Genomic DNA, 16,011 nt, shown 5'->3' on the forward strand with positions numbered 1-16,011 from the left:
TTAGAGTATGAAAATAATAAAAGAAAAAATATATTTTAAAAGGTATGGTGTCTAACAGTATATAAACTCCACAACAAAAAGAATGTCCTCTTCTTCAGGCAACAACGTCGCCTATTGGCGCAAACCCACCGTCGCTGGACCAGACAGGACTGGCAAAAAGTGCCTTCATTGACAACGCAGTTTCGTCTCACCAGCAGGGTGATGTCGGATTTGTTTATAGTCGAAGGATGAGCAAATTACATCGAGCCTGTACTCTAGGAGCGGGATCAAATTTGTGGAGCGGAGTCCGTCATGGTCTGGCGCGGTGTGTCACAGCATCATCAGGACTGAGCTTGTTTCATTGCAGGCAACTTCAATCGCTGTGCGTTACAGGAAGACATCCTCCTCCCTTATTTTACCCTTCCTGCAGCCTCATCCTTGAATACCCTCCAGTCATGACAATGCCAATACCCATACTGCTCGTTCTGTGTGTGAATTCCCTGCAGAAAACAGAATCACGTGTTCTGCCATTGCCAACGGAAGAGCCAACAATCTTACAGGTCTGGGACCTGTTGAATTCGCGAGGGTGAGGGCTAGGGCCATTCCCCCCCAGAAATGTCTGGAACTTGCAGTGCCTTAGTGAAAATGGGAACACTCAACAGCAAACGAAACTTGTTCCAGGACCCACCACTTCACTTCCATTTCTGTTATTCACTGTTTGTGGAAAACTTGTCAGTTTATGTCTTCAGTTGTTAGAAATCTTTTATGTTCATACAAATATTACACATGGTAAGTTTGCTGAAAATAAAACGCAGTGGACAGTGAGAGACGTTACTTTATTTTGCTGAGTTTATGTATATTTGTTTGATATGTATTTTTACGTATGTAGCGGTTCGGGTTGTTGTGGGTGGGTGATGGACGGGAATGCGCTGAGAGTTTCTTTGTTTTCTGGCTGCCAGGACCACGGAAGCCAATGAGAAGTATTCCCCAGCAGGACCATGGACAGCTCATGGGAACCTTCTAGACTGCAGCAGAACAACACAACCCTGTCTCAATTGAAATCAGAGCCAAACTGGCAGACAGGTGAAACCAATCAGGGCTTCTACTTACCGCCGCCCTGGATTTCCTTCCTTTGTCTTTCTTTGACCCCCAGGGGTGAAAGGGAGTAATTAGGTTATGGAGGACATTAGCGTACAGTGGGAAGGAGGCTGTTTACCGGAAGAAAGGGGACTGATGATTTAAACAATGATTTCCCCCAAAGACAAGATTGAAGACCTTCCACCCGTACGAAGTTATTACTCTTTTGTTTTTGATTGGTAAATCAGGGAAAGCTTGACACAACCTGATAATAATAAACCGGTTTAACCCTTTACTTGGACTGGTGGTGTGTGTTTGTATGTGTAAACCCTGCCTTACAAAGATCTTGTCGCCAAAACTGCCACATTGGTGGAGAATGTGAGCAGGCAGTGAGGATACACACACACACAGCCACAACATTTTTTTCGGGGGGGGGGGTTGTTTTAAGGAGAGACAACCGTGGAAGATCTGTTGAAGCAATTAGTCACTTTCAATAACATGCAACTAAAAGCCGATCGGCAGCAAGCGGAAACCAAACGCCTCTTATTGGAGGAACAAATGAAGTGTCAACTGCAGGTGAATATGGACATGCAAAAGTTAACTGCTGAAATCACTGCAGTGAAAATTGCTCAACAGACCATTGTGACCACTCGATATCTGAAGAAAATGACGCCAAATGATGACGTTGAGGCTTTCCTAAAGACATTCGAGTGCACGGCAGAACGAGAGGCATGGCCACAGATAAAATGGGCAGGAATACTGGCTCCATTCCTTTGTGGGGATGCACATCAGGTGTGGTCTGATCTGGAAGCAACAGAAGCCAATGACTATGACACACTGAAGAAGGAAATATTCGCACAGTTGGGAGTCACTGTTTCTTTAAGGGCCCGGCGGTTGGTTACTTGGACGTATCAACCCAAGAAGGCACCAAGGTCACAGATATTTGACCTGGTTCACCTAGCAAAGAAATGGCTGGAGCCCGCAACCCTCAGTACTGGGGACATTGTGGAAAAAATTGTGATTGACCACTACATCCGGGCCTTACCTTACGAGCTAAAGAAGGTTGTCAGCCAGGGCAGTCCCACCACAGCGGACAGAGTGGTGGACCTCATTGAGAGGTGTCGAGCAACTGACGAACTGCTCAAACCCAGTCGTCTGGACAGAACCACCCATGAAAAGGGAGGCCTCAAAGAAGGAGGAAGCAAGAAATCTCAACTGCAGACTCCCCGGGTTTTGAATGGAAGAATCCAAAGAGCGGATGGGGAATGTGGGTGCCAGGACCAGGGTTTCCAACCTGAAGCAAAGGTGAGGAATAGAGGGGCTGATACCGACACCTGGGAGTGCTACCGCTGTGGCGAAATAGGACACATCACGTGGCACTGTCCCAAGAAGGAGGAACCTATGCTGTTCGACATTTCCAATCTACACCACTGCCATGTCATTTCAGCCCATATCCAAGCCCACTGCCACCCACCGCACCTCAGTTGGGTACAGGTCCAAGGGAAAGAAGTAGATGCTCCTCTAGACTCCAGGAGCATGGTCTCCCTCATCAGGACTTCACTATTAGCCCAGCCGCAGAGGACTGCCTCTCCAACCAGGGACATCATCTGTGTTCACGGGGACACGACAACTTACCCAACCGCAGATGTAGAGATTAACACCACCAGAGTGCAGTTCAGAGGTAACCTAGGGTTGATTGAGAACCTACCACATCCCATGCTACTAGGTCACGACTGTCCATATTTTCAAGAATTGTGGAAAGGACTACAGGACAAAGGAGATGGCGGTGCCAGATAATAGGGCATGCCAGGCGATATTTACATTTTCCAGTGAAAAGAAAACAAAACCGTTACCAAAGAACTCCCTGACCTATGAAAGGAAAGTTAACAAATTGGTACTTACCTGCCCGACTCCCATAGCCGACACTAGAGTTCTCCTGGGAGAAGAAGGGGAAGGACACGACGAAGAGGCAGGAAACCAGTGGGGATAAATGGGCCATAAACGGTGGAAGAGGAGGAACAGGAAGCGCAGGCCGAGGGGCCTGGAAATTCTTATGCCCATGAGATTTTTCCTTCTGAGTTAACACAGTATAGAGGAAGGTTTGGTACTGCTCAGATAGAAGACCCCACACTACAGAACGCCAGACAGAATGGCAAGGTAATGGATGGTGTACCTGTAAATCCTGCTAATGTACTCACCTTTCCCCATTTTCCATGAGGAACAATCTCTTATACCAGGTATCAAAGTCCAATGACATCACAGTGGAGCTGTTGGTTTCAACCCCGTTTCATGTGACAGTGCTGAACCTGGCCCATAACCACTTGTTGGGAGGACATTTACGGAGAGAAACACAAGAACGGATGTTACTACACTTTTTCTGACCGGGGTGTATGCAGTAAGGTATTGCCAGGTGTGTGCTGACTGTCAGAGAACCTCACCCCTTCCTAATTTTCAAAATTCCTTTATCCCGTTGCCAATGATAGACACGCCCTTCGATAGAATTACTAGGGATTTATTTGAAAGTAATAATGGACTGTCGGTTCTCTTTGCTTATTTGGGCTGTTCTTGCCATAATATGGACTTAGTTCTATTTGGTAAAAGACATTCTTTATACTGTAAATTCCACAAATTCACTTTTAACATGGCACACCTGTNATACTGTAAATTCCACAAATTCACTTTTAACATGGCACACCTGTTAATTGGAATGCATTCCAGGTGACTACCTCATGAAGCTGGTTGAGAGAATGCCAAGCGTGTGCAAAGCTGTCATCAAGGGTAGCGAATTTAAAGAATCTCAAATATAAAATAAAAATGCTTGGTTACTACATGATTCCATATGTGTTATAGTTTTGATGCCTTTACTATTATTCTACAATGTAAAAAAACAACATTTTGAAATAAAGAAAAAACATTGAATGAGTATTAGGTGTGTCCAAACGTTTGACTGGTACAGTATGTGTATATGTACAGTGTATATATATATTTTTTTATATATATGGGGGATTGGAAATGCAGACAATTACGTTGATGGAAGTTACAATATATCTGCAATGTTGAAGCTGATCTCCCCTCAAAATAAATGTTGATTAAAAAAATATTATGTAGGGAATAATGTCAACCTGTGTGTGTGTGTGTGTGTGTGTGTGTGTGTGTGTAAGCAGAGTGTGATTGACTCTGCCCTGGTGGCCATAATGGCTTTGATGACCCTGCGTGGGCCAGATCAAACACACACACTCCATCCCGTCTCAAGGCAACTCTCTGTGTGTGTGTGGGTGTGTGCGAGGGTTGGTGTGTGTCAGTACCTATAGCTCTAATCTCTAACCTCGTACAGCCTATTTTGGCAGCACACCTGTCGGGGGTGGGACAGAAAGCATATGGGGAAGAAAGGGAGTGACACGGTCCAACAGATCAACAGCTTGTCCTTAGTACATAATAGGGATTGTGTCAACCTGTGTGTGTGTGTGCGCATGCGTGTGTTCATTCAGAGGCYTGTTAATGTATTGGTATAGTCACGGGTCATACAATACTGGTCTTTGTCATGGCCTTCATCCCTCAGACTTCTGGAGCTCTACTAAAAGTAGAGCAGTTGCTGTTACCACGGAGATGCAGGTGCTCTCTTCTTCTCTCTGCCTTAACCTTTAGGACACACGGGGATACAGTATGACTTCGCTCTGACACTACCAGGTCGGATTCTTACTGAGTGTGTCCTCGAATTGCACTGTGATTATTCTTGGTTCCAACTTGGGTTGTACTTGTACTGTTTGTGTGGTCAGTGGGTTGAGGGTGAGTGGTGAGTGACATGGGCTGATTTCTGGCGGATGAGTCCTGATTAATGAGTTCTGATAGAATTAATTCTGACAGATGAGTTCTAAAGGATGAGTTCTGGAGTTCTGGTGGATGAGTTCTGATGGATGAGTTCTAGTGGTTGAATTCTGATCTGTTAGAWTGTGAGGACTGGTAGGGTTTGAGTCGTTTGGTCAAGGTCCAGCTGAATGTTGATCTAACACGGATGTTTTCAAAGTGTGATGCACGCCTCACCAAGGGGTTACTAGTAACTGTAATGGATTACATTTAGAAAGTAACCTACCCAACCCTGTGAATGATGTAATTGATGTTCCACATTTAAATAATACAATTAGCATGAAATAATTCAACCCCCCCTGTCGTTATACAAGATATAAACCTCATTAACAGTTCAACATTTATTTTGGGAGTTATTCCATGTGTTTTATGTGTCAAACCTCGAAATCAGACACAAACAAACACACGTCATAGAGTTACGCCCGCCTCTCCATTCTTCAGTATGAAATTGCACAATCTCCAAACATATTGCGGTGCATGTTGGGATACCACTTTGCTCTGGAGCCTGCAGCCTTGCTGGCTTGGTCGAATAGGCTKTTGGAGAGTCTAATTAGCCCCTACACCCTTGATAATCTTAACTCCCTCAGCTTTGGGACACGCACGGGGGTGCGCGTGAACGTGCAAATGTAAGGCCGAGGGGAAGGGACTGGTTTGGGATTCAGCAGAACTGTATTCGGTTCTCTAATCATGAATAAATATTAGACCTGTTTCTAGTTACAATCGCGTGGAAAACACACCTTTTAAAGCAGTTTGGTGGCTACATTTAAAAAGAGGGGTATTCCAGCTTTCCAGTGCTACCACATTTATTTCACAATTCCTAAAATTGCATGCATGGCATCGTTAGAGAAATGCATACAACCAGAGGGGCAACGGCGTTTTTAAAGGGCAATGACATACTTTGCATAATAAACAAAAACAAAAAGGTTTTCGACTGAATTAACTGTTATATTTTGAAAAGACTTCTATTGACTTAAAGTCAGGTGCATGTTAATTAAGTTGTGTCCAAAAAATATAAAATAAAAGTMGTTTTCTAACAGTTTCATTGCAGCTATTTATTTTAAAACGAAATGTATAATATATATATATAATGGAAATMATTGTCTTGATGTTCCCTGAAAGGAGGCCCACTGTCTCAGACTTTGAAAACYWCTGGAGTAGAGAGTTGGGCTTTAGCTCAACCGACTAACCATATGGCTTTTCTCTAGGAGGCATCAGGGCTATCAAAAACTATTGTACTGGTAGTCTAGGAATTGCCTAGAAATTGTGTTGCATTGATTCCTAGAAATCTTTGAAAAGGTTAGATAAATGTGGATTCTTACCTCATAAGAACCCTTTTGCCTTTCTCTGTTTGCCATCGACTTCCCTCAGTTTCCTGGAGTCCATTCAGACTGAAGATAATTATGACTTCATACTGAGTATTAATTATTTCTTTGTGTTTGCCAATGACTCACCCGTAGAGGTCTGTGTATGGTGATGTAAGCTATCAGCTGAAATGGACGCGCACGCCCGTCCTAGAAAAGCCAGGTCAGCAAACCGAACCGTTGCCCTTACTATGGGAGACTGCTGTGCATGCTTCAATGAGTTGCATGTTGCTTGTGTGTGTGTGTGTGTGTGTGTGTGTGTGTGTGTGTGTGTGTGTGTGTGTGTGTGCATGGTCGTAGGTGTGCATGTCAGTTTGTGTGCACATGCAGACCTGCATCTGTGAGTTTTTCTTCCTTTGTGTGTCTGTGTGTGCTCTATGTCTAACCTCTGCTATGGTTGGTGATTACAGGTAACACTCCCACCATCAAAAGTAAAAAGACTATAAAGCAGAGATTCCTCAAGCTGCTGCCCTGCTGCACGCCTTCCGTTGCCGCCTCAGTCAGTCAATGCAAGTGACTCTTCAGTCTTCACTCTCCCTACACACACATACACACATGGGTCCGCAAACGCACACACACACACACATCTACACACTCACGGCACACACACATGTGCATGCTTACACATAGACACAGACAAATACACACACACCTTCTCTCTCTCTCTCTCTCTCTCTCTCTCTCTCTCTCTTTCTCTCTCACACATACACACACTATATACAATATATCTGGATACATCTCAGTATTATTGAACTGTGTGTTCTGGAGGTATTTTACAGTATTTTTGTCTGGTATGGTGTGTGACTGATGTATGTGTAGAGGTGAGAAGTGAGATGTGGACAGACAGTCAGCCCTGCTTTGCATCTTGGGATAAGAGGAGAGGAGGAGTGAGGCCTGGTTGTCTTCAGCTGATTGTGTGTGTAATAAGGTTGGAATAGAGAAAGAGAGGGATGAGTGGAGAGAGAAATGGATGGGGAGGGAGGGAGGGATGGAGTGTGAGGACCATATTATCGTATTGCCTGAAGATCTGAGGGCTTTTGTCGTTTCACTGATGTTTCGATGGTTTACCACTACTTTCACTGAAAGTTATCGTCAATGAGCACATCGGGTTATTAAATGAACTTCTCCATAGACATTCAGGAATCTCACGGTGTGATGTTGGTATGTTTTTGTTTTCTATTGATGACTTGACGACTACCTGTCTTTCTTTGTGCACTTCAGTTTTTGGAGAATTGTAATACAATGTAAATGTAGCAATTTCTCATCTAACGGTATGTTTTAGTGAAGCTAATGTCTGCTAACAGTAATGTAATGATTTCTCAACAGTTCATAATTAACATTGATTTAGTTGGCTGTGTTTTTACTATTATTATTACTAGGACCAATTAAAAGGTGTGCCAGCCAGGAACCTGTAGGAGTAGCKTATAGCAGTGGATGCTGGTGGGAGGAGCAATAAGTGTAGGGCTCGTTGTAATGGCTGGAATGGAATTAATGGAACGGTATCAAACATATGGAAACCACATTTGACTCCGTTCCACTGATTCCACTCCAGCCAATACAATGAACCTGTCCTCCTATAGCTCCTCCCACCAGCCTCCACTGACCTATAGGTATATCTAACAGRCCTCTCTGTCCCACAGARAGCGTAGAGGATGACTTTGAGTTGTCCKCTGTGTGCCATCGACCAGAGGGGCTGGACAAACTACAGGAGCAGACCAAGTTCAACAAGAAGGAACTACAAGTTCTCTATAGGGGCTTCAAGAACGTGAGTTTGGGGATGCGGGGAAGAGAGGGGATGGGGATATGGGAGGGCTAGAGASCCGGGGCTGAGGGTTGGGAAAATTGCACTTCCGTCAATCAGTCGAGTCACGCTGTAAAATATATATATTTTTTAATTCAGTCGGGATCTCAACTTACTGTTCAGCTTTAGATTAGTAGAATACAGAAGGTGCAATTCTGAACTTGGTTATATCAGTTCTTATTGTTACAGTATATGAATTTGTATTCGTTATTAAAGGAAAATMAATTACAAGTTAATGGCGTGCTAATTGCAGAAAATGGCTTACAGTTGTGAGTGTGATGAAATAAAAGCAGGGCATTATACTGGAGAATTGTATAACTTGGACATTATCTAACATTATATCCTAATTTGACTTTGGTGCAGGTTATGCTGTTCTTCACATTACTGTCTCTCGTAAACACACACTATATCAAATAAAATCTTTATTTGTCACATGCACAGGATACAGCAGGTGTAAACGGTACAGTGAAATGGTTACTTGCATAACAGAGTTTTTTGTTAAGACATGTGGCTAGGCTAGCTAGCTAGCTAAACAATGAACCATTATCCCAACTCATAACATTACTACCCTGCATAAATCTGTAAGTAGCTAACCAACTAGGTTCAATGTTAGCTTGCTAGCTAACATTAGGCTATAACTAGCACTGCAAATGGCTTTGAGATACAAATAATATTACTACACAGATCATACATGTAACATTAYCTAGTGAGCCAACTAGCTAATGTTAGCTAGCTACCGGTACGCCTTAACTTGCAATGAAAATGACTTCATGACTGAATTAGAAATGTATAATATCTGAAAATGTAGCTAGCTAAACTCTCTTACCCACATGGATGAATGATTCTCCTTCTCTGTCACGGATGKCATGGTTGCCCTTAGTTTGAAAATGTAGTCCGGAGGCAGGTGTTTTATACAACAGCCTTCGGTGTTCTCTTTTCGACTCCCTCTGCATATTTGCAATCAAATGCCAGAATTTTCTCCATCTCCTTAGGTATCATACTCTGCTTCCACTGGAAATTCCACTGATTTCTTTGTGATATCTTTAAAAAAAAGCTGCATTAGAAAGGATTACCTACACATACTGAGCAGCTCATGTTATAGACAGAAGCATMCTACATGGCAGATCAATCCGAACTCATCTCTCGGCATGTCCAGCCCATCCATTATCTCAGCCAATCATGGCTAGCGGGAAGGTTCCTAACTTTCTTCCGTGGCTAAACTAACTAGGCTCATAATTTAACAATTTTATTCATATTTACAGATGGAATACACATTTGTTATTAAGGCACATGAAAGTTAACATGTTCTAGAAAGTATTTCTGCCAAAAAATGCATTTTGATAAAAAAATCATCATGAAGTGCTTTGAGAGGCTAGTTAAGGATCATTTTACCTCCATCTTACCCGGCACCCTAGACCCACTGCAATTTGCATACCGCCCCAATAGATCCACGGGTGATGCAATCGCCATTGCATTGCACACTGCACTATCTTATCTGGACAAGAGGAATACCTACGTAAGAACACTGTTCCTACATCTCAGACCTCAACAACATAGTACCCTCCAGGCTCATCATTGAGCTCGGTTCCCTGGGTCTGAACCCCGCCCTGTGCAACTGGGTCCTGGACTTCCTGATGGGCCATCCCCAGGTGGTGAAGGTAGGAAATAACACCTCCACTAGGCTGATCCTAAACACAGGGGCCCCACAAGGGTGAGTGCTCAGCCCCCTCCTGTACTGCCTGTTCACCTATGACCGCGTGGCCATGCACTCCTCCAACTCAATCATCAAGTTTGCAGATGACACAACAGTGGTAGGCCGGATTACCAACAATGACTAGACAGCCTACAGGGAGGAGCTGAGGGCCCTGGCAGAGTGGTGCCAGGAAAAATAACCTCTCTCAATGTCAACAAAACGATGAAGCTGATCGTGGACTTCAGGAGACAGCAGAGGAAGCACGCCCCCAGCCACATTGACGGGGCCGCAGTGGAGAATGTGTAAAGCTTCAAGTTCCTCGGCGTACACATCACTGACAAATTGGAATGGTTCACCCACACAGGCAGTGTGGTGAAGAAGGTGCTACAGCATGTTGTTCAACATTAGGAGGCTGAAGAATGTTGGTTTGCCCCTAAGACCCTAACAAACTTTTACAGATGCACCATTGAGAGCATCCTGTCTGYCTGTATCACCGCCTGGTACGGCAACTGCACCGTCCGCAACTGCAGGGCTCTCCAGAGGGTGGTGCGGTTTGTCCAACGCATCACCGGGGGCACGCTGCCTGCCCTCCAGGACATCTACAGCTCCCGATGTCACAGGAAGGCCGAAAAGATAATCAAGGAACTCAGCCACCCGAGCCATGGCTTGTTCACCCATCTATCATCCAGAAGGCGAGGTCAGTACAGGTGCATCAAAGCTGGGACCGAGAGACTGAAAAACAGCTTCTATCTCTAGGCCATCATACTGTTAAATAGCCATCACCAGCCAGCCTCCACCCAGAACCCTGTCATGAACTTAATAACTGTCACTAGCCGGCTATCACCCAGTTACTCAACCCTGTACCTTGGAGGCTGCTGCCCTATGTACATAGACATGGACTCACTGGTCACTTTAATAACGGAACACCGGTCACTTTAATAATGTTTACATACTGTTTTACTTATTTAATATGTATAATACTGTATTCTAGTCAAGGCCATTCTATTCAACTATTGCTGTACATACACTGTTCTATCCTACGTATTCTACAGATATACTACATATTCTATCTACATACTATTCATAATGTCTATACATCCCATCACACACATATGTATGTACAGTATATGTATATATATATATATACAGTTGAAGTCGGAAGTTTACATACACCTTAGCCAAATACATTTAAATTCAGTTTTTCACAATTCCTGACATTTAATCCTAGTAAAAATGTGTYATGGCCACTCCAATACCTTGACTTTGTTGTCCTTAAGCCATTTTGCCACAACTTGGAAGTGTGCTTGGGGTCATTGTCCATTTGAAAGACACATTTGCGACCAAGCTTTAACTTCCTGACTGATGTCTTGAGATGTTGCTTCAATATATCCACATCATTTTCCTAACGTTCAAGAACGTATAATAGTAAAAGAATAAGGATGGCAGAAGACTTGCCTTCTGACTGATCCTGTTCTTTCTGTGCTGTTGTTGGTAGGAGTGTCCGAGTGGAGTGGTGAATGAGGAGACGTTTAAAACCATCTACTCCACATTCTTCCCCCAGGGAGGTGAGTCAATGACCGTTAAACCTTTGACCCCTGACCTATAACCCTAAACCCAAACCAAGTATTTTAAAGATCTGTTACTCCCCAAAGTAACTGAAACATTTAACAAGAGTAACAACATTTAAGACCAGTGATATTTGTATTGATGTGATGTCCCATTTTTTTAACCATTATGTCTGTACTACTTACAGTAGGGCACTTACAGTACAAGGCCATGTTTGAAATTATATTTAGGTTGAAGATATCTCTAGCTACTTGTTACAGAATAAAAGTGTGTTGTCTGAAATTACATTTATGTGCTAACAACTTATTTGATCAGGTTTTGTTCTAAATATATTTACCCACTTGGAATTTTTGGTATATTGTTGTCTCAGACACATTTCAATTACACATTCTGTACGTCTCTGTCCGTTCAGATTCGGGTGCGTATGCACATTTCTTGTTTGAGGCCTTTGACACTAACAAGAATGGATCGGTTAGTTTCGAGGTAAGATTATTTTTACTATTATCTACTTCCTAAGGGAGTGAGGAAAAATGTTGAATGCTGGTGAGGTATGATGGGTGGTGAAGAATGTTTACAAAAATGTTAAATCTCTCTCTCTTTCTCTCTCTTTCTCTTTCTCTCCCTCTCAATATCTTTGTCTTTCACTCTTTTTTTTCTCAGGACTTTGTGTTTGGTCTGTCTATCATTCTGAGAGGAACGATAAACGACCGGCTAAACTGGGCCTTCAACCTGTACGACCTGAACAAAGATGGCTGCATCACCAAAGAGGTTACACACAAGGCTGCACACAAACACAGATGCACACACACACGCAAACACATATACAATACTTGAAAATATAGAGTATCAACAGAATTACTGGCCTGTATGTCAGCTTGAAAATAATGAAGTTTATGTTTTAAAAAATCTGCTCCAAATCATCCATTCTGTTTGCAACAAGGCCATTAAGTAATACTGCAAGACAACACGGCGAAGAAATACACTTTTGGGCCTAAATGGTTTAGGTCAAATCCTCTGCATTTTCAAGTATTGTGGTGGCAGCATCATATTATGGGTGTGCTTGTCACCGGCAGGGACTGGGGAGTTTGTCAGGATCAAAATAAAAAAATGAATGGAGCAAAGCCCAGCTATAAAGTTAGAGGAAAAACGGCTCAGTCTTCTAGAAACTTAACCCTGGGATAGAATTGTATTTTTCAGCAGGACAATTAAAAAACMTTTTTTTTATAGACACACCCGAATGCCTTTCCAAGAGGTGCTGAGTGTTCCTGAGTGGTCCAGTCTCAGCCCAGACTTAKATTTCCATGAAAATCAGAGACAACGTTTGAATATTGCTGTTTCATCAATGATTCCCAAACAAAGTTATTGAGCTTGAGCAATTTTGACAAAAACAATGTCTATATGTTACCCTAAGAGTTGTACCAAGTTAGTAGAATCTTATTCAAATGGCTGCCAAAGGTGCTTCCACCAAGTATTAACTCTGGGGTGTCAAGACATCTTCCATTTCTTCTATTTAATTATTTTCATAKATTTCTATAATTAACTTTTACTTAAAAAATGTTGTGTAGGTTGTGTAGATCCGTAGAAATTTTAAGGCAGTAAAATGTGAAGACTGTGCAAGGGGTGTGTAGACTGTACCTCTCCATTCTGAAATCTGAGTCTCCTCTTCTAAGTTCTGAGCTGTCTATCCATGTTATAAATCTAAAGTCTATTCTGAAGTTGACAGTTCTCAAGTTGACCCTCAATCTCAGATTGGAGAGTGATTGACTGATCTTGTGCTGTGACATTACCCAGCTTCCACATAATGTTCTGAGAACCTTGTGTTTTTTAGAGCTTGGTGAGAGCGTAGTTGTCCTATGGTTATTTTGCATACAACCTTCCCACAACCTTCTGAGGAACTTCACAAAAAACACATTCTTTTTTGGGTATTTCATTACCTTAACAGGACAATTCCTAAAAATTCAAACATGATTACATTTAATTTACATTTTGGTAATGTTCTGGGAATGTTCTCCAACTGGTTTGGTATTGGGAACGTTCTCAAATAGTACAGATAACATTAAGAAACAACATTCTGATGTGGCAATTTCAGTACTTCAGCATAACGTTTCCTACAGGTTTTCTAATGGTTCTGTTTAAAGTCATGTTCTTAAATTGCCCCGAGAACACTAAGAAAGCGTTCCATAAAAACACAAGAAACTTTTCGTAACATTCAGAGAACATTCTAAGGATGTTATTTAACAACATACATTACGTTCTCAGAACATGAAGAAAACGTTCCATAAAAACCACAAGAAAACTTGAGTAACATTCAGAGAACGTTCTGAGAATGTTTTTTAAAAACATATACATTCCATTCTCAGCATCAACAAAACGCTCTGTAGCCTCCTATCTTGTTAAGTGTGTTCAGGTGTTTCCTTTGAAATGGGGTCTGTTTGAATAGACTAAAATAAATAGCTTTGTATGCGTAAAAAAATCATGGCATGCTAGCTCCATCCTGGTGGTGCAGTGGACTAATTCCATGGGAAGAATCAGACAATAATAGATAAAAATCCCACTGATTCCATGTCAAAATAAAGGTATTGCATGATTAATGCTGAAGAAAATACATTTACATGGGTCTTATCTGTGCTTAGAGTTAACTCAAAATGAGCTAACAGCATTATTAAAAGTCTTATTGAAACATTCAGTGAAATTTTTAAGGAAGTTATTCAAAAAACTCAAAATAACCTATAATTTCCGTTCTCAGAGCTTTAATAAATCCTCCCAGGAAAACTTTCAAGGAACCAGAGTAAAATGTTCTCAGAACCTCCCTGCAAAACAACTGTCATTTCTGTTCTCAGAAAGTTTAGAAAACATTCAGTTTTACCCATCAGGAAACGTATCGCTTCGTTCCCACATCAAAAGTGAAACCAAAAACATACATTCCCCCAACTTCCAAGGAACCAAATGCTAGCTGGGTATACCCTGTGTCATCTCGCTCTATCTCTCTCTCTCTCTCTCTCTTTCTGTCTCTCTGTAGGAGATGATGGATATAATGAAGTCTATCTATGATATGATGGGGAAGTACACATACCCCTGTATGCAGGACGAGGCACCCAGAGAACACGTGGAGAGCTTTTTCCAGGTCAACATTCAATTTCTGTTCATCAAACCCAATACTTTAGAGCAAGCCCTTGAGCAAGGTACTCAATCCCCAAACTGCTCCAGGGGCACTYAACGACGTTTGTCCCCTTTTTKCTCCCCTTTCTCCCTTCTAGAAAATGGATCGTAATAATGATGGGGTGGTCACTATTGATGAGTTCATCGAGTCATGCCAAAAGGTAGGTTGTGTGTGTGGTGTGTGAAAGTTCTTGTTTGTAAGACAGGTTRCATTTGTGTAACTGACCACTGAGTCCTCAGATCTCACTAAGGTTAATTAGGCCATTTTAGGACCGTTACTGCTTGCACATTTTATATTCCCTTTTCACCRATTTTCCAACATTGTTTTGGGTTGTGAGCCATTTAAAATGCACTTTAAATATATTCTGATAGATAGAGAGAGGGAGAGAGAGAGAGAGAGAGCAGAGAGGAAACTGTCTGGGCCGACTCCTCTGAGCTTCACCTTCACTGTCGTCTCTATTTTAGGGAGTCTGACTCCCTTGAAAAAGAAAGCTGAAACAAAAAGGGATTAATTGTGCCTCTAGAAACTTGCTATCCCTGTTGTCTCTCTATGCTTAACATTTCTATCTCTCTCCTTTTCACTCTCTATCCCCCCCTTTCTCTCTTCAGGATGAGAACATCATGCAGTCCATGCAGCTGTTCGACAATGTCATCTAGGAGCCTCTGACATAGGAAAGTGGCTGGAGGACAGGGGAGGTGTGTGTGTGAGTGTGCACCACAGGAGATTSGTGGCACCTTAATTGGGCAGGAATGGCTTGTGGTGATGGCTGTAGCGGAATAAGTGGAATGGTATCAAATACATCAAACGCATGGTTTCTATGTGTTTGATGCCATTACTTTTGCTCCTTAGCGGCCATTATTATGAGCCGTCCTCCCCTCAGCAGCCTCCACTGGCATGCGCGTGTATTTGTATGTGTGCGCATGTGTGTATGTGTGTGCGCATGTGTGTGCGCGTGTGTGTGCGCGTGTGTAGCGCGTGTGTGTGCGCGTGGTGTGCGCGCGCTGCGTGTTGCGTGTGCGTGTGCGTGTGCGTGTGTGTGTGGTGTGTGTGTTGTGGTGTGTGTGTGTGGTGTGTGGTGTGCGTGGTGTGTGTGTGTGTGTGTGTGTGTAGTGTGTGTGTGTGTGTGGTGTGTGTGTATTTCTCTCTGCCCTCACTCCAAGCCAAAAGGGGGTGCCTCCTCTTATCCAGCCCTTCATCTCTCCCAGAGACATAGAGAAGAGAGGGGCTGGTGATCCACACCCACATCAAGGACCGGTTCAGGAGTGAGCAACGTTACAGAACTTTCAGACAGAAATGTGTTGTGTAGAACAAATATGATTGCCTGTCCTGTGTAATAGGGAGTCAATCGTGTCAGCTCTATCCGTTACGTCTATATGCAACTTTTGGAGTGCTTTGTCTGGTTGAAAACACCCCTGGTTCGTTAACAATTGTATTATTTTAACACTCCTGTTTCTGAGAAAGCTGCTGTAGCATGCTGCCTGGACTCAATGTAGGATAAAGTCCCCCATAC

General features: G+C 42.8%; 1 protein-coding gene across 2 annotated transcripts in view; it reads left to right on the plus strand.

The window, feature by feature from the left end:
• Nucleotides 1-15,462, plus strand: part of LOC139022990 (A-type potassium channel modulatory protein KCNIP2-like) — a 202,754-nt gene extending 187,292 nt beyond the window's left edge. The window contains exons 2-9 of one of the 2 annotated variants that reach the window (XM_070434867.1): nucleotides 6,692-6,794; nucleotides 7,926-8,046; nucleotides 11,271-11,340; nucleotides 11,754-11,824; nucleotides 12,002-12,109; nucleotides 14,361-14,465; nucleotides 14,599-14,661; nucleotides 15,110-15,462. In XM_070434867.1, coding sequence (XP_070290968.1) covers nucleotides 6,692-6,794; nucleotides 7,926-8,046; nucleotides 11,271-11,340; nucleotides 11,754-11,824; nucleotides 12,002-12,109; nucleotides 14,361-14,465; nucleotides 14,599-14,661; nucleotides 15,110-15,157 — 689 coding nt within the window. In that variant the 3' untranslated portion in view covers nucleotides 15,158-15,462. Of the gene's footprint in view, nucleotides 1-6,691; nucleotides 6,795-7,921; nucleotides 8,047-11,270; nucleotides 11,341-11,753; nucleotides 11,825-12,001; nucleotides 12,110-14,360; nucleotides 14,466-14,598; nucleotides 14,662-15,109 lie in introns of both variants that reach the window. The other variant, XM_070434868.1, reaches the window with a different exon arrangement.
• The last annotated feature ends 549 nt before the right edge of the window (nucleotides 15,463-16,011 follow it).

This window comes from Salvelinus sp. IW2-2015, linkage group LG25 (genome assembly GCF_002910315.2).
Source record: "Salvelinus sp. IW2-2015 linkage group LG25, ASM291031v2, whole genome shotgun sequence".
Taxonomy (NCBI): domain Eukaryota; kingdom Metazoa; phylum Chordata; class Actinopteri; order Salmoniformes; family Salmonidae; genus Salvelinus; species Salvelinus sp. IW2-2015.